This window comes from Schistocerca serialis, chromosome 6, assembly GCF_023864345.2.
Source record: "Schistocerca serialis cubense isolate TAMUIC-IGC-003099 chromosome 6, iqSchSeri2.2, whole genome shotgun sequence".
Classification (NCBI taxonomy): Eukaryota; Metazoa; Arthropoda; class Insecta; order Orthoptera; family Acrididae; genus Schistocerca; species Schistocerca serialis.
This window is the reverse complement of record NC_064643.1, coordinates 375382792-375402543: the sequence shown is the minus strand read 5'-3', so window position 1 is coordinate 375402543 and position 19752 is coordinate 375382792. Positions and strand designations below refer to the sequence as shown.

Genomic DNA, 19752 nt, shown 5'->3' with positions numbered 1-19752 from the left:
AATTGCCTGAGGAGATTAAAGAAATTGCTAAAACATACTTATTTAAAAAATCGGTTAAAAGTACCTGTTAAGCAACATATCCTGCACATTGAATGATTACCAAGATGACATAGAGTAGCAGTTTGGTAAGAAATGCAACACAAATAAATAACAATGATAATAAAACATCTACTATTCCGTGTAACACTCCCAAATTATATATTTTTTCCGTCTTTCTTTCTTTTCTGGAAAAAACATACTGTTCAATGTATAATACTAACACCTTATCTCTTTTATAAGCTCAGCATCTCACTTGTTATAGAGGGATGCTGACTCAGTTTTTCAGGCTGGCAAATGGTAAGTTGTGGTACACAAAAGGGTTCTGACATAAGCTAGTATTGCATGTAATGTTATGAAACAATGTGTGTAGAGTGTGTGTAGTGTATGCAATGACTGGGAGTAAGAAATGAATGAACAGTTTAGCATTAGCCATTTACATGATTAAATAACTTATTTGTAAAACAGTATTGTACACTAGGGATAAACTGAATGAGGTAGCACTGTTTTAAACAGTATGTCCTTGTTTTCAGGAGGATAGATGCTCCAATCTTTATCCAGCCGTCATGATTTGGGTTTTCTGTGGTTTCCCCAGATTATTTCAGGCAAATGCCAGGATGGTTCCTACTGTAAGGTCATGACCAACTACCTGTCCAATTCTTGTCATAATAGACCTATAAGTAAATTTCTGTATATGTGAATCACTTTATTTCTGTTATTCTTAAATTATAATACCAAGACATGTTCAATATCCTTATAAAAGAGACCCACTGATCAGTAAAACTACTACTACTGCTACTACTACTACTACTACTACTACTACAACTGCTGTGGTTTGAAATGAAGGAAGATCAATCATGGAATCTAGTGCCAACACATAGCCTACTTCTTTTGAATAACTCCTAGCTGACAACCTATTTTATGTTCTTATACAAGAAATGTACCACAATAAAGAATGTAAAATGCCAACATTGCATGAGACAAAGTAAAGAGATTTTGGCTCAATACAGAACATCACCATAAAATGTGACAATTAGAAATAGTACATCACTGCCTCTTCTGTGCTTACTGACCACATTCAAGTTATGAAAATTTCTTCTAACTCCAGAGTTCAGATTGACAAACTCCAGGTTCAATGTTACAATGATAGTAGGATTCAGCAATCATACAGGCAAAGTTTCAATATCACCTAATGTACCACAAATAATAATAAATCATTTCACCTTATGAAAGTCACTTGATAAATTTTTATTTTCCATTGGTTAAAATACTTAAAGTATCTTATATATTTAATTTATTTTTACTGTTGTTTTATTCAGACATTTCTTTCTTCTATGAATTCAGTAAAAAATGTGAAGAATGCTACACTAGTTACTTTTTTTCCCATTACAGCTTTGAAGATTTATGATCTTGATAACGAAGTCAATGTATGGTCAGACTTCTTGCGAACTCGTTATCATCCAAGGACAACAACAGTTATAAATAAATATCAGCATGGAAATTCTGCTCAGACCTTTGATGTATATAATTATGGACTAAGTTTATGGAAGACACATGATTTTGAAGAAGAATTTACAGACAAGATCCGTCAGTTTGTTGAAGAATGTGATAGTATGCAGGTTTGGAAAATTAAGCCCAGTTATTAGTTGTATAAATAATATAAGTTTGGTGCTTTTTACATTGGACCATGATGGTTTAAAAATTTATCTCCCATTATTTTGTCATATTTATTTTACAGAAAAATAGGATAAATATTTCCACAAAGGATAGAGTAAAATTCAAAGTAATGGCTAATAAAATATTTGCATGAAGGGATGCAGTAAAATTTAAAGTAATGGCTAACATTCTATGCTATTTTTGCTCACTGTTGAAGTATGTTATAGATACACCCACAATGTAAAATATTCTGGCTAGTTCCCTCAACTATTTATTTATTTATTTTATTTATTTATTGTTCCGTGGGACCAAATTAAGGAGAAGTCTCCATGGCCGTGGAACGAGTCAATACATGAAATTATAACATGATAGTAGAAACAGATAAAATGAAATATAAGAAACATATTCAGGTGACAAGTCGTAAGTTTAAATAAAGATAATCAACAATGTAACACTGGAATTTGCTTAATTTTTTAGCTCTTCCAGGAGCTCCTTGACAGAATAGAAGGAGTGAGCCACGAGGAAACACTTCAGTTTAGACTTAAAAGAGTTTGGGCTACTGCTAAGATTTTTGAGTTCTTGTGGTAGCTTATTGAAAATGGATGCAGCAGAATACTGTACTCCTTTCTACATAAGAGTCAAGGAAGTGCATTCCACATGCAGATTTGATTTCTGCCTAGTATTAACTGAGTGAAAGCTGCTAACTCTTGGGAATAAGCTAATATTGCTAACAACAAACGACATTAAAGAAAATATATACTGTGAGGGCAATGTCAGAATTCCCAGACTTTGAATAGGGGTCGACAAGAGATCCTTGAACTTACAGTACATTACAGTATCTTTCAGTCTATTGTCCACTCTAAGAAAGAAGTCCCCAAAGATTTGCCTTTAGCTTTCGGAAGAGGTGAAAATTTTTTGGTTGTGCGTGACTGAGTAATGTGTCAAAACTTAGCAATGAAACATTATAATAAACTCCAGTGTGTTCTAGGAAATATGCAGTCTTGGTCTTGCAGTTTTGTCCAAAGCATGATTTTTTTGTGTTATAGATACACCACAGTTCATTTTTACCACACCAACAAGCACAAGACACTGAGTTACAAGGGGTCTTCCTCCCTCCCACCACTAGAAATAACTGCACCGTGCATGTGTCCGGATTGTTACTTACCACCCTGGCTGGGCATACCGTTACCTTCTCTCTATGGCAGCTTCGTAATTCCTCCTTTGCCATCTCGGTGTACTAGTTTCTAGTTGCCGAGATCAGCAATACCTCTTTAGTTTTCACTTCCACAAACTTGCTCAACACTCCCCACTTCATTGGATGTGGGAGCTCTGTGTAACACTTGAAACCTCGCGTTCTTCCCCATAACTGGGAATTGGACCAAAATATACACTCGTGCGCGGTCAGTTGTTTCCCTTACTGTTGTGACATTGTAGAAAAACGGCAAATTTTGCTCACTGGGCTCCATTATTAAATATAACCCTGAAGGTAGTTCCTTCTGCGCCTTGCGCAACCTGCGTAATATTGGACTGGCGGTAACAAATCGGTACATACCTGGCCTTGCAGTGCGTGATGCGGTGCTTCTTGCAGATTTATTATTACTCCCTGCACATCTCACACAATGTCAGCTACTCCTTGCAAAAGTCTGGTTAATACCACCCTGCTATTTAGTAATTCTAGATGCCCCTGTAGGGTTCCCAGGTTACGATGTATTACATCTTCCGATGCCTTAGCGTATACTGCTACCTGCCCTGCTAATGCACGGAGCAACCATATGTAATTAAGGACTTCCCCTTCCAATGTCCCTATCTGTGTTGCATGCCAAGCTTCGTTGAGCGTACTCTCCTCTGTGAATTGCCTCACTGCTTCCACCTTGTTGTTCAGTTCTTTTATATCGCTTTCATCTACGGTTCCAAAAACTGTCTTTAAAATTTTTCCCTCTGCATTCAGCCATCCTCGTTTCCGTCTTACCTGTGGCACCGCTTCCTCCATCCGTCCTCCCTGCTTCTTATAGGCCACATGCAATTTCTTATACTCCCCTGCAGCTTCCTTCAGCATTCCCTTGCCCTCTGCACATTGCCTAAGCTCTTCGAACACTTCCTCAAGCCTCCTTACTTCATTCTGCTTTTCCCATACGTTCCATACCAACCTTAATGTCCACTGGTGACTCGACACCACCACATCTTCCTGTCTTAAGTACAGCGCGCCCCCATCCAGGTGCTGCACCTGTAAGGCATCCACCCCAATGATGAAGAGATGAATCACTACCAATGCTTCCCCTTTCGGTGACCTGAGGACAGGGATCACCATCACCCTTCCTCCCTCTTCAAAAGAACTGTTGTCCACAGAAGGCTGTATTCGAAAATACATACAACATATGAAACTACAATGCCTAATTACTCTACGCAAACCCAATGATACGTGGCATGAAAACAAAAAAACTACAAATACTCTACTACTTTCTGGATCGAAAAGCATACGGTACTTCATGCTGTACTGTATCTTCCTGGTTTTCTCTGTGCTTAGCACCTCTCTTCACTCTCTCTTTCTTCTTCTTTCCTTCCTGTGCCACTCCTGGAATCACATCCAGGCAACCCTTAAATGGCTGTAACCACCCACTGTGTACTATTGTTGTTCTAGTTGGCAGCTGAAGCTTAACATTAATGGGGGATGTGGTTTCAACAACTTGGTACGTCCCTTGGTACCTCGTGAGGAACTTCTTTGTTGTCCCTTTTTGCGTATAGGGGCTGGACAGCATTACCCATTGCCCCACTCTATACTGTGGTAAACTTCCTTTCTGCTTTACTGCATCTTCCTGCCTTTCCCAAGCCTGCATATTCGCCTTTTGTACCCGTTTCCAAACATCCCGAATTGTCCTTGCAAATTGACGTACAAATTCACCGGTCCTTCCTTTCTGTAGCTCCACTAAATCAAATGGTGACAGCATTTTAAACCCATACACTACCTCATATAGAGACAAAACGGTATTTGTATGGACTTTTGCATTGTATGCGCACACAATATGCTTCAAATACTCATCCCACTGATGGTGATCAGAATCCACATAAAAACTCAGCATCATCCCGATTGTTCTGTGTGCCCGTTCTGTCCTTCCATTGGCCTGTGGATGCAATGTGCTCAGCTTCTTTACGTTCAACAATTTACACAGTTCCTTCATTAAATCCGACATGAAGTTGGTCCCTTGGTCAGTAATTATTGTGTCTGGTACACCAAACTTCAAAATCCATTTGTTTACTAATGCTTGCGCGACCATTGCTGCCTGTTGATTTGGCATAGCCACCATCTCCACATACCTCGAAAAATGGTCTATTATTGTCAGAATGAATCTGTTTCCCGATTGTGTTCGCCTGAAAGGTCCTAATTCATCGATCCCCAGCATAGAGAATGGACCTGTCACTTCCGGCAATCATTGTAGCTGCATCTGTTTCCAGCTCAAATCTGCTCTCTGCATACATGGTATACAATTCTTGACATACTGATCCACATGTACTTTCCTACCTCTCCACCAATACCTCTCCGCCACTTTCCTATTCGTCACGCTACACCCTCCATGACCAGATAACACGTGATCATGTGCTTCCTTTAAAACCTCATCCCTCAACTTCGCTGGCACTACTACCCTTGGCCCTAATTTCGTTTCCCTGTACAGAAGACCATCTTACATATTAAATTGTGGCTATGTCCGATACAATTTACAATCGTTGTCCGTGTCCTGTAATTCTTGCCGACTGCTGGGTCATAACCTATGACTTCTACTTTTGCCGCCTTCCTACTTCGTGCATCTGCATTACCGTGCTTCTTCACAGGCTTGTGCACCACCTCGTAGTCAAATTCACTAAGCCCTACAGCCCATCTAGCGAGTCTAGTGGACGAGTCCTTCAACCCCAACAACCACTTCAATGCAGCATGATCTGTCACAACCCGAAATCTTCTCCCATATAAATAACATTTACAATATGTGATTCCATAGATTACTCAGTTGTTGAGTAATTCCTCTCAGCTGCATTCAACTGCCTAGACGCATAGGCTACAGGATGTTCTTTCCCATCAATTTCGTGACTAAGAAGACACCCTAATGCTTGATTCAATGCATCACATGCTAGTATAAACTCCTTTTCAAAATCTGGAAACACAAGAACCGGACTTGTTGTTAACACTTCTTTCAGTTTGTCAAACGCTTTCTGACACTCTTCTGTACACTCACATTTCACACCCTTCTGTAACAATTGCGTCAATGACTGTGCTATATCTGCAAAACCCTTCATGAACATTTGATAGAAATTGCAAATTCTGACGAATGACTGCCCTTCCTTAACTGTTTTCGGTTCCCGAAAATCCCTTACAGCCTGTACCAACCTCTGATCTGTTCGCACTCCGTCCTTACTGATAATGTGACCCAAATATTTTACTTCTTCTAATGCAAAATGACACTGCTCCAGGCTCAACGTCAAATGAGCTGCTCTTAACCTCATAGAGACTTCCCTTAACCGCTGTCTATGTTGCTCCATACTACTGGAAAACACTATAATGTCATCCAAATAGATAAATGTATAATCGGCTTTATAACCATCTTATTTCAAATAACATACTGTCAAAGTCGCAGTTCGGATTTCTAAAGGGTTCAGATATTGAGAAGGCTATCTACACTTACAGTGAGAATGTGCTTAATTCATTAGTCAGAAAATTGCAGGCAACTGGTATATTTTGTGATCTGTGTAAATCACAATATCCTTTTAAGTAAATTAGAATATTATGGTGTAATAGGAAATACTGCAAAATGGTTCAGATCTTATATCTCTGGCAGGAAACAAAGGGTGTTATTAGGAAAGAGACATGTAATAAGCTATCAGGTATCATCCAACTGGGAACTAATTACATTTGGTGTCCCACAAGGTTCCATTTTAGGGCCCTTACTTTTTCTTGTGTATATCAATGACCTTTCATCAGTAACATTACCAGATGCCAATTTTTTTTTTTTGCCGATGATACAAACATTGCGATAAATAGCAAATCAAGTGTAGTTTTAGAAAGATCGGCTAATAAAATATTTGTGGACATTAATCACTGGTTCCTAGCCAATTCTTTGCACTAAACTTTGAAAAAGCATACTACATGCAGTTCAGAACTTGTATGGGGTGTCCCACGAGTATATGCCTAACATAAAATGACAAGCAGATAGAAGAAGTGGACAGTGTCAAATTCTTGGGATAACAGCTTGATAATAAATTCAACTGGGAGGAGCACACCACAGAACTGCTGAAGCATCTTAATAAATCTCTATTTGCAATGCGAACTGTGTCAGACATAGGGGATATAAAAATGAAAAAACTGGCATGCTATGCTTACTTTCATTCCATAATGTCATATGGGATTATTTTTTGGGGTAATTCATCAAGCCAAGCCAAAGTTTTCTAGGCACAAAAACGTGCAGTAAGAGTTATATGTGGTGTGAACTCAAGAGCATCCTGCAGAAGCCTGTTTAGGGAACTAGTGATACTAACTACTGCTTCCCAATATATTTATACCTTAATGAAATTTGTCATTAAAAATATACCACTTTTTCAAACCAACAGCTCAATTCATAGAATCAATACTAGAAATAAGAATAATCTTCACAAGGATTTAAAGTCACTTACTCTTGTACAAAAAGGTGTGCATTATTCAGGAACACACATTTTCAATAACTTGCCAGCAGCCATAACAAGCTTAACCAATGAAATTTAGTTTAAGAGAAGCCTAAAGGATTTATTGGTGGCCAACTCCTTCTACTCCATTGATGAATTTCTCAGTAGAACCAACTGATTTGTGTGTTTGTGGATATAACTTCTGCACAATTTCAGTGCAGTAATGTGTTCATTGTAAATAAGTGTGTGTGTGTGTGTGTGTGTGTGTGTGTGTGTGTGTGTGTGTGTGTCAGTACGATCTAACTTCTGTACCATTTCAGTGCAGTAATGTGTTCATTGTAAATAAGGATTACAGTAGTTCAATTACATGTTTATTACCCTACAAAAAAAAAAAAAAAATTAAATTCAGTGCATTAGTGTTTGTAAAATGATTCTTTCACTTGTGGAAGGTACATTAGCTTATTTGTTTCAGTTGTAAATATTTGTCATGTATTATTGTTTTTCTGACATGTTCCACATCGTGGAGGACCTCCTCACCACAGATCAATCGGAATGAAAGTAGATCTAAACTAATCTAATCAGACACTGCCGTGGTTTCAAACCCCTCAAGACACTGTCTAGTAACCTCTGAAATGTTGCCAGAGCGTATTTCAAACCGAATGGCATTCTTATGTACTGGTAATGGCCTCCACAAGTAGAGAAAGCAGTTTTTGGACAATCCTCTGGAGCCACATCTAACTGATGATAACCACTTGTCAAATCCACCGTAGAAAAGTACTGACACTGTCCTAAGTGATACAAAGTCTCTGATATGTTTGGAATGGAGTATGCATCCATTACTGTCTTATTATCGAGGTGTTGGTAGTCACAAAAGAGCCTGTTTTTCTTAGTTCCATCCATAGTTTTTTTTTTTTTTTTTGGCACAATGACAATACCCGCTCTCCAGCAACTATTACTATGCTCTATAATACTGTCCGGAAGCTGCTGGTCAATGAAATCCTCCACAATCAGCTGCAAATACCTCGGTATTCTGTTTGGTTTATGGTAAACAGGTGCTTCATTCCCTATTGGTATCCTATGTTGAACTAATGGAGTTGCTGGTAATGGCCCTTGTGGAAAAAACAAATCCTTAAATTCCCACAATAATTCTTCCATATGGTCTCTGTCTCCTCCTTTCACACAATGCAGTTCTATCGGCAGTTAGTGGTTGATCGCTTTGCCTAACTCTCGAACACCAGTCTTCGTCATCTGGCACATCCAAATTTGCTGCTAAAATTCGTTTCCTCAAATTCGCGTCTACAGCTCTAAAATTATCCACGTTCACAGGAACTACTTGCTCATCGTTCCCCTCCTGTACTCGTACAACACTGTGTTTCAAACTCGCATCAATTGGATCAATCTCCTGCACCTTAGGCAACAACGACTGATCAGATGCGGTTTCCCGCTCACTTCCAGGTGTTAATTCATTTCTCAACTGCGTACTGTCTGCTGTCAATTGTGCTACTTTTTCCAACAAAATCTGTACTGCTTCTGGTTCTGACACACCTCGCATCCCTGACTCTGCCATTGTGATGCTTTCAACCCAGTTATTCTCGAAACGAAACATTTAAGTACAATAATAAACCGATTCCCTACACCTCAGTATCATCATACACTGCTGGCCACCGTAAATGCAACACCCTGATGCATCCGAATCAAGTGAAATTTACACCATGGGTTTGCAGCGATGAGATATGCAACTGATTAGAATTTCAGCGCAGACGCACATCACGCGAGCCTGTGGCGCCACCTCATAGCGCCATTTAAGGCTTGGTGATTTCGACGAGTGTACGTTCGGCACGTGTGTTTACCTTGTGGTTGTTTCACAAGACGATCAGTTATGCCTCGTAGACAATGGCGAACATCGTTTGATCAAGTATCCGAGTTCGACAGAGGAAGGATAGTGGCTTACCGAGATTTTGGATTATCATACAGAGAAATCGGTAATCGTGTTGGACGAAACCAAACAACTGTAATGCGGATATGTGACCGTTGGATGCAGGAGGGTACGACGGACCGACATGGTCGATCGCATTCACCTCGGTGCACCACTGCACGTGCTGATAGGCAAATTGTGCGCATGGCAGTGACGGATCGCTCAGTGACATCCCGAACCATAGCACAGCACATTGCGTCTGTAACGCATCATCCAGTGTCTGCGCGTACCATTTGACGCCGTTTACAGCAGAGTGGTCTGTCCGCAAGACGTCCATTGCTTCGTCTACCATTGACGCAGAACCACAGACGTCTCCGTCGCCAATGGTGTGATGACAGACGGATGTGGACGGCAGAATGGAATGACGTTGTCTTTACTGACGAGGCACACTTCTGTCTGCAGCACCACGATGGTCGGATTCGAGTATGGAGACACCATGGAGAGAGGATGCTGGACAGTTGCATTATGCACCGCCACAGTGGTCTTGCACCGGTTATTATGGTATGGGGCGGTATTGGATATTACTCTCGCACGCCTCTAGTACGCATTGCCGGTACTTTAAATAGCCGGCGCTACATATCCGAGGTGCTGGAGCCAGTTGTCCTTCCTTACCTTCAGGGCTCGGCCACAGCCATATTTCAACAGGATAATGCGCGACCACACGTGGCACGCATTGTCCAAAGGTTCTTTGTCAATAACCAGATTGAAGTGCTTCCCTGGCCGGCTCGCTCTCCGGATCTTTCGCCGATAGAAAACATGTGGTCCATGGTTGCTCAACGAGTGACCCAGATTACATCCCCAGCTGCCACACCAGATGATCTTTGGCAACGTGTGGAAGCTGCTTCTGCTGTACCCCAGGAACACATCCAATGTCTCTTTGACTCAATGCCGAGACGTGTGGCAGCGGTGATCTCCAACAATGGCGGCTACTCTGGCTACTGATTCTGGCAGGAACCACATGTCACAGACGTCTGTAAACGTAATCATTTGATACTTGGTCAACATGTTATCTACAAAATAAATTTTGTTGTGCTACCTCTTGTCTTTCTTGGTGTTGCATTTACGGTGGCCAGCAGTGTACTTGGTAACATCATACTCAAACCAATACAAAAGTAATTAAATGCCACAAAAAAAAAAAAAAAAATGAATCCTACTGCCCCAAATGCACTAACACTTATTCTGACCAAAAAAAAAAAAAAATATGCCTATGCAAAACATCTAAAATGGCCTGCCATGAGCCATACTCAAAAAAAAAAAAAAAAAAAAAACAAAAAGGCAAGAAAATGTCCAATACTCAAAAGAAAACTGGTCAAAACTCACCACATCTTGTGAATGTAATGCGGGCGGTGGGCTCCAACGTCGTACTGGACAGACGACGTCCGCTGTTCTGAGACGAAATGTAGTGGCAACTTCTGCTACCGAATGTAAGAGCAACATCAAATGTAGTGGGAAGAGGTAGAAGGCACCGTATTAAGACTCATCTGAGCTTTCCAAGTCATTTATTGTTTCCAACTACAGTGCTCTCATTCCTCTCGATCTGTGTCACTGGGTCCTGCAATGCTGAAGACACCACTTTGCTGTCTGCGAAATGGCTTGGCATGGAATGGCTGCCTCAGTGACCCATGCATGCATTGCTGTGTGTCGTTCTTGTATGGCAGCAGAGTTGCGTCGTTGTCAGGATGCTGGCAGTTGACTCAGCGGTCTGCGACCCTGCCGACTCAGCGTAACTCAGTGTGAGCTGCAGGCGGCCAGCTGCGTGCTTCTCACCGGTGTGGCTAAGATTGCGGTGACAACAGGTGCCCATGATCCAGAGTTCAAATCTGCGGCCCTTGTCTCAGGATGCCTCCGGCAAGTGTTGGAAGCCAGGATGACTGGCTGTGGTAGCGAGCCGTGGAGTGGCCCGCCGCTGGCTGGCTACGGACCCCGGGTCGGCCTCAGAGGGTTGAACCAGCGACCCGGCGCGGACTGGAACACTGGCACCCCATCTGCTGCTGCGTGTAGCTGGTGGTGTGACATGCTCCGCCGTCCAGGAGAGTTACCACACTTGAATGAATCTCATTAGAAACCCGCTCCTGTGCACCTCTGTTTTGCTATACGCACCGGTTCGTGCCATATACTCATAACATGCTAGGTCGGCCAATGGGCCCCTTCTGCCTGTGATTTGCGACATTCAACCACTGCGTATACTCCTTCAGCAATTTGATGGCCCTGTGGCCTCTATTCTACTTCGCAACTGTTGGTATGTGTAACTCACTGCTATCCGGCCTGTACCTGGCTGTAACTTGTGCTCAGATTATTGCACAAAACTAACTTTCCCTACCCTAAACGGTGGTCCCGCCACATTATTGCAAATGAAACCTTGATTGAGGTTTGAAGTTGCTTTCAATGAGTGGGTAAGTAATTTGGGATCGTTGGTATTAGGGTATGAGAGAGACGTGTCCAGCTACAGTGAATCTGTTAGGATAGTAGCTTCAGAAACTATTTTACGTTTTAATCTGCGAATGAGTAGGATTACAAAGTTAGTCATAAATACAACTTTCCTGTTTGCTGTTAAAACTGACAGTAAGGAAGAAGAAAAAACAGTACATTGTTGTGTACAGTTTTTGTGTAACATTATATATAAGGAGAAAGAATTTTATGGGAGATTTGATTTGTGCAATGGTTTAAATGCCCTGTAATCATACTTAAAAATGAATGCGAGAAAGAAAATGAATACAGACATTTTCACAACACAGTGTAGTATTTTCATTCTTGCATTTGGTTTTTAAAAGAAAGCCTGTATATTGTTTAAAAGATGTAGCCTACATCCATCTAAAGTTTATTAGAGTATAGTGCAAAAATTTGAAATAAATTGGTCAAGAACTTTATGAGATGTTTGCTAACCATGTTCCGTATTACATGTATTATATACATGTATTTATATACAGTACATATGTAGACTGTGCGCGTCTGTATGTTTATTGGAGTGTCATGTTAAAATCTGAGGTAAGTCAGTCAAGAACTTTTTGGGACTTTTGCTAACAGTTTTTCCCCTGTATATATTTATATATTACATATATTTAAAAATATACAGCTTGTGTCTGTCTGAATGTTTATTAGAGTATCGTATAAAAATTTGAAGTAAATTGGTCAAGAACTTTCAGAGATTTTTGCTAACAATGTTTCCTCTTAATACAGGGTGGAGAAAAATTGTGACATGAAATTTTAACCCTGGATAGCTGATGCCAGTAGGAACCAAATTTACAAATGTTGTGCAGGTTGACAGCACACAATTTTTAAACTACAGGAACTTGGCACCAAGTGCTCCGATTGGCCGCGGGATTGCCCTGTTGCCGGATGCTCTGGACAGTGCATGACCGCGAATGCTTTGCCTGCCGGAGATTGCAATGTATCCAAGATGGCATGCACGCTCAGTGGCAGCGCACCAGCCTTCCACTCCGGGGGCCTGAGGGTGAACCCGCACTGGTCCCGACACACCCATTGTAGTTTCATGATAAGACATACCGGGAACAAACCCATCAACAGCTGGTAGCTTGCGGACAGAAAGTATTTTACAAATTGTGTTGGCCCTGAAATGGTCCTTTTCTGTAGTTAGGACTTTGTTTACTTAAAGCAAGTGCTCGAACCGGCGACCCTCTGATGTGACACAAGCTTGGTAATGTCGAACAGTGTTTTGCCAAACTCTTTCAAAGATTCCTGGCATTGCCCTGACGTGATTGACGACATGTTGAGCGCAATCCATTATTTCTTCTTTGTTTCTAGGTGGATCGCATCTGGGTGGGTGAACTAGAACCTTGAAGAATCCCCACAGGAAAAAGTCCGGTGGCAGGAGGTCTGGTGATGGTGGGGGCCATGTCTTACGAGCACCTTTGCCAATTACCCGGTCGTCGAAGAGTTCATTTAAATATCTGTGCACAGCACGACTGTTATGTGCGGGCACCCCATCACGCAGCAACCACGTGTGTAGCCGTATGTCCAGGACAACATCTTCCAGCAAGCTGGGTATAGTTTCTTGCAGAAAGTGAAGGTAATTTGCCCTGGTAAGTCGAGGAGATAGACGGACCGGCCCAATCAGATAGTCACCCATGATGCATGCCCAAATGTTGAGCGAAAATTGTTCTCGATGTCCATGGATGTACGTGAAGTGAGGATTTTCCCTTGCCCAGTAATGAACGTTTCAAGTGTTGTTAAGGCCATCCCGATGGAAGGTGGACTTGTCGGGAAACAACACAATGGCGGGAAAGTCGGGATCCCGTGCAACACGTCGCAGAAACCACCAGCAAAACCCCAGCCTGCGTTCATAGTCTGCCACAGCATTTAGGTCTTGCATAGGGTGGAACCTAAATGGATGCTGGTCATCATCTCTCGAAACCTCCTAGACTAACCGATGAGTGACCCCCATGTCATGTCCACCCGCTCGAGTACTTGTAATAGGTGCTTCCGCGAAGTGCGAAGTGTTTGAGGCCTTCCAGCATCACCATGATATGCCACCGATAAGTCTGTTTCACCAAGTCATCGGTGAATTGCCTTAAACATTTGCGGGTGTGGGTGGCATCTTGCTGGGTAATGTCAAACTTCATGCTCATTACCTTCAGCTAGTCCATAAACCAAAACCATATCTCATTGTTCTTCAAACGAATACTGGACCACCATGCTTACTGTATGACCAAATCACAGGTGACGTGAGTGCTCCGAAGCGAAGCTTATGTGTGAATGCCTCTGACATGAGGTGCAGACAAACAGTAAGACCTCTTTGACACACATGCGAATCACGTTGTGGCAGTGATGGGGCGAGGAACGTTTGTATGCGTGAACCGACAATCATAGTGCTGCCCATCAACCGATGAATGGTGACAGGGCAATCCCACTACCAATTGGAATGTGTGCCGTCAAGTTTCCGTAGTTTAAAAATGTTGTGTTGTCGACCTACACGACATTAGTAATTGTGGATCCTAATGGCATCAGCAGTCCAGGGTTAACATTTTGTGACACAATTTTTCTCCACCCTGTATCAAATGCATATTAAAAATATGTAGCCTATGTCCATATGAATGGTTATTAGTGTGTCATTTAGGAATATGAAGTAAATCAGATAAATGTAAATGTCATGTGACTAGGGCCTCCCGTTGAGTAGACCATTCGCCGGGTGCAAATCTTTTATTTGATGCCACTTCGGCAACTTGCACGTGTATGAGGATGAAATGATGGTTAGGACAACACAACACCCAGTTCCTGACTGGAGATATCTCCGACCCAGCCGGGAACCGAACCCGGGCCCTTAGGATTGACATTCTGTCATGCTGACCACTCAGCTACTGGGGGCAAACAGTAAATCAGATTTTTAGTAATGACATTAAACATTATCTTGTATTTGTTTAGTAGTACAGATATGAAGCATGTTTCACAAGTACATAGGACTGTGGTTGACAGATGAACTGCATGTTTATCTCATCCACATGTAATTTTGTACTTTATTATTGATTTATGTGTATACTAAAATATAAATTTTCGTAATTAATTAAAATCATAGGCTCATACTCATTGTGAAATAGTACGAATGTAACAGCCTAAGATAAAGGTACATCTAGGTGAAACCGTGTGAAGCATTTTTATTCAAACATGTGTAAACTGGAATATAAATTTAAGTAATTAATTAAAGCCATTGGAAAACTATCATAGAAAATTCACTAACAATAATCTAATAGACTAAGAGAATGTTATTTCTGTGTGTGAAACTGCTTGAAACAATTTTTGTGATTTGAAAGATATAAATATACATTGAACTGTTTGCAACAAGTGTTGGTTCTGCTTGTTAAATGAAGTTAATCTCTACATTCATGAAATAAGATGATTGGCAACTGGGAAATGACCATAACCATCTAATCTCTTGTTAACAAAAGAATTAGGTTCAGTTTAATCCTAATGTTTACCCACCTCAGGTCTTTACTTAAAAACAGTTGCCATTTACAGTTGCAGTTTCGTCAAGCCCTTACTATCTTTTTGTGGAATTTTATTTCACTTTGCAACTATTCTTTATTCCATGTAGCTGTTCACTTTACCTAACTTGAGAAACTGGAGAACGATCTTCAAATCCATTTCCTTCTCCTTAACCACCTTACTGGATGAGTACTTCACCTTGTGTTCTGGCTGAATTCCACAACATGTTGATGTCATTACAACACAACTGTTATCTTTCCATTGTGATAAAACTACCTTGTCATCATGTCTAATGGCTGTGCTGTTTCCAGGATCACATACATAATTAAATTTCAACCAAAAAAAACCACCGAAGTTTAAGATGACGTGGAATGATATACTACTTTTTTGCAATTGAAAACATATTTGTGCATTCTGATGCAAAAGTAAAGACTTCCTCAGTTTTTGAGAAACACTAAGACCAATATTGCAAAAGTCACTTGAATGCCACTAGATCCTGAAAGAAAAATATCATATTCCCGATATGTCATGCACACTAAAATATAAGAGAAATATATAGAACAAGCAAATGTACTTCACATCTGTAGTGGAAGCATTTGCAGAAAGACAAGTTTTTTTTAAACAAAAGCTTGCTCTTTCTGTAACCATCTCCACTGCTTCATTCTGTGTTTATAATGCTGAGGATCAGATTCATTTTACTCATTTAGTATTATACATTGTTGTGAACATGCACCAAGAGATTGCTTCACTGACAACAGTTTTTGGCACAGCAAGAAACATTACAGATTCATTACTGCTATTGAGACAAGTTTCTTCATCACTACTGTCTCTGAAGATGTTATACCTCTGCTGGCAGTTGTAATGAACAATTAGCATCAGTGTTGTAATCTTCAGACAAATCAATGTTGTCCGATGTTTCATTGAAGTTACTAAGTAGTTCACTTTTGGACAAAATATGTTTTGCAGTTGCCATTTGAGAAACAAAAGTAATAATATTCCACTTGCAGTAAATACTTGTTAACATCAAAGTGAATTTTAGTTAACATTTCTTAGCCCAGAATTAATACCTGCATAACTGTGCAGGTGAATGATAAAATTCAAACAAATCAGTAACTGCACACTAGTGACAGTTGTTATTTATTCCACAGTAAACAGCATAAGTTGAAAAGAAATACAAAGAACTGTGTGCAGTTGTGGTTATTACACCTTTCTTGATAACAAAACATTACCATCATCATTCATTTAAACAATATAGTGAAAAATAACAAAATATTTTACTTTGCTGGTGCGTCAACACTCACTGATATACTGAATTTTCTTAGTAGAGCAGTGTGCCACCAAAACTGGAACTCGAAATGCACCCATATCAACAGGGATAGACCCACACAAGTGACACAAGTCAGTGTGAGCCAGAGAAGTGAAAACAAGCCATGAAAATAATTTTACAAGTGTTAAAAGGCAATTTATATGATCCTCTAGGGGACACGCCTTTCTAAGTAGACTTTGTACATTCTGCTGAGACCAAGATGAAAGTAGAAAATTTTGAATATCTTACCTTAAAGGTTGTGAAGTTGTGATGTATATGACACTGATGTAGTTCCAAATTGACCAGCATTCCAGAAATTGATGGAAACAACTGAACAGTCGGTGTAGAATTCGCAGTAATGCCTGATGTTATTATACATTGCAGCATGGCTGTTTGCTAGTATTGTTGCTCTAATAACTTTATCAATGCTGCATCCATCTTAACATATGATTTATTTGGATCTTCACTTCACCATTGGTATGTTACAAGTGCGGGTTTACTTCTGTGCTTTGCAACTAGTTTTCATCACTGTTGTGTTGCGAACACAAGACAGTTTATTTGTGCATTACCCACAAGTACAAGAGACTGAGTTATAAATATGTAACACACACACCCTTCCCACTTGGTGCTCCATTCATGGAATAAGTTAGCAATCATCTCTTCGTTACTGACATATGTTTTGCTTCAATTGTGGCATTATCATTGAACTAGATGCAAATGAATTTAAAGCGTCTTTAAAATGCAATAAATTACTTGAGTTTATTTACTGTACATTGCTCCCAGATTACTACAACATCTTGACACACTAAAGGACAGCAGCCACAATCTCTCTCGCTCGTAGCACATAACTTTAGAACTCACCTATTACTTCATAGCTGTTCCACCATAGTGTGTTGAGAAATTCCTGACAAATTGTGACTTGTGATTAATTTGTCTTGTAACATACATTTCTAAATTATTTGATTCAAGTATGAGAGAGACACCAAAGTTTGTGATAAAACTTGACCACAATAAAAAGTACAACAAATTCTAACAACATAACTTAATACTAAACACAGTTCTGTTATGGAAAATAGTTAATCAGTAAATCTAATGCTAGGTTACAACTTGCTGAAATTATCAATTCATCCTTCATGAATTATTCTACTCATTATTCAAATTTTGCCACAAAATACTGTAGCTTATTTTTAGAGGATCTATATATTGAGCCTTTTTTTGCTTGTTAATGTGTTATGTACTTTAATCCTCAGAAACTGTCAAGTCCGAACATATAATTTCAATTGATGTACAGGAAACAATGATTATGTTTGCTTCTTGGCTGTGAGCCTAATCAAAATAATTTAAGTCTGTTGAGCAAAAGATTAGAATTAAGTAAATATATTTGGAAAGGGGGAAATAGTTAGGATTTGTACTTTTCAAAGTAATGCATGACAGGATTTATTTAGCTGTGCAGCAAACATATATCCAAAAATGTTTGTCAATGACATTAGCATCCCCGGAAAACTATGCATATCTTATGACAAGATTAAAAATAACTGTGCTATTTTTGTGTGTATTGCTGTGAGTAGCATTTGCTAGTATTTGTATTGTGAATGCAACACTGCTTAATTTATTTGATGAGAGCTCAACATTTCTATTGCAGCTAGAAATGTGTATCTAAATTTAATCCAAGATGTTTGACACAATCAGCATCTCATAAATTGCTTGTTATAATTTATTTTAATCTTTTGGCATTCTTAATGTTTGGTTTTGAACTGTACCATATGGGTTTGTGCTATGTTCAGTTTCATCCCATTTAGTTGAAACCAGTTAACAGTAGAGCCAAGAATTGCTTGTGCATCATCATCTTCAATTAAAACAGAAGTATCACATGCAACATAACTGGTGGAGAATTTATATTCGTTGGTAAATCGTTTACAAAGAATAGAAATAGAATTGTCCACGAAGTGTAGCCTTTTACACACTCTTCACCAAGTTACATTCTCCTTCATTCTCATTTTTTTAAATCCAAGATTCTCTTTTCATGATCATGGGAAATCAAACTTTTGTACTCTCTGGGTCAACTAGATATGGTAGAAAACTTAAAGGTTTTAATATAACAAATTAACAAGAAAAGACCAACACACAAAAATAATGCTAACTTTTTATTGATCTATTTTGTAAACAGATGCCTAATTTTATGCAGTCAGAATAGAAGTAAGAAGCTTGTCTTACATTTTTTGTTTCATGTGAATTAATTGTCTCCAAGCTGGGATGGCAGTGCCAGTAACAACTCAGTTAAGCAAGCTACTCAGTATCATGCAGGAAAAGCAGCATGGCAAAAATATGTAGTATGTTAATAATGTGACACTAGGATAGCACTACATCGAAACTGAAGGTAGCTAGTCATTGCATCCTGAGACACAGAGTGAGGTGTTGTACACCATTTAAGAATAATAATTCATTGCATTTGAAATTACAATTACCTGCTCTCTCCTGTTTTGCAGTTATGATATAAGCTGTTGCAGAGCACTGCTTTTGATCTTATATTTGTCTAGTTTGTAGTTAGCAAGGCATGATTTACCAAGATGATCACCCATGTAAACTCACAAAATATTCCAGCAATTTCTCTGATTTAATGCTTTCCTTATCTTTTTGAGAAAGTGTTTTATTGCATCCAAAATGCTTTTCCCTGTGTTAGTTATTTGGAATCGTATTTTCAAATAACATTTTGAATATATGCTGCAGCTACTACTTTCAATATCTACAACATTGGAAGAATAGAAATGTGTTGATAGTTTTCAGTATCATACCTTGATCCTTTCGTGACCAGGTGTTTAACTTCAGCACATGTCAACATGTCAGAAAGCATCCCGTCCAGAAAATTCATTTATTAGTTGATGTAGCTTAAATGATTTGATTACTGTGATGTGTATCCTGTCCCACCCAGCAGAATTTTTTATATTTTTTTCATCATAATAAACATTCTACACATCCTGTATGAAAAATTATTTTTAATTCTTCTTGATCAAGTCCAAAGGGATTTACTTCATTGTCATACTGCCATCTCCTTCACTACATCCATGAAGACTTCATTTAAGAAACCCTGTATTTGAGCTGGATTTACAATAATGCCATTGCCTAATTTAATCATAGATATTTCACTACAATAAATTTTTTTGTTCATTTTAAGTCACTATATAGCATTTTAATCATTTCT

General features: G+C 39.5%; 1 protein-coding gene across 2 annotated transcripts in view; it reads left to right on the top strand.

The window, feature by feature from the left end:
* Positions 1-19752, top strand: part of LOC126484043 (protein misato) — a 93540-nt gene that overhangs the window by 35653 nt on the left and 38135 nt on the right. For both annotated transcript variants that reach the window (XM_050107382.1, XM_050107383.1), the window contains exon 4: positions 1429-1655. In XM_050107382.1, coding sequence (XP_049963339.1) covers positions 1429-1655 — 227 coding nt within the window. The remainder of the gene's footprint in view (positions 1-1428; positions 1656-19752) is intronic.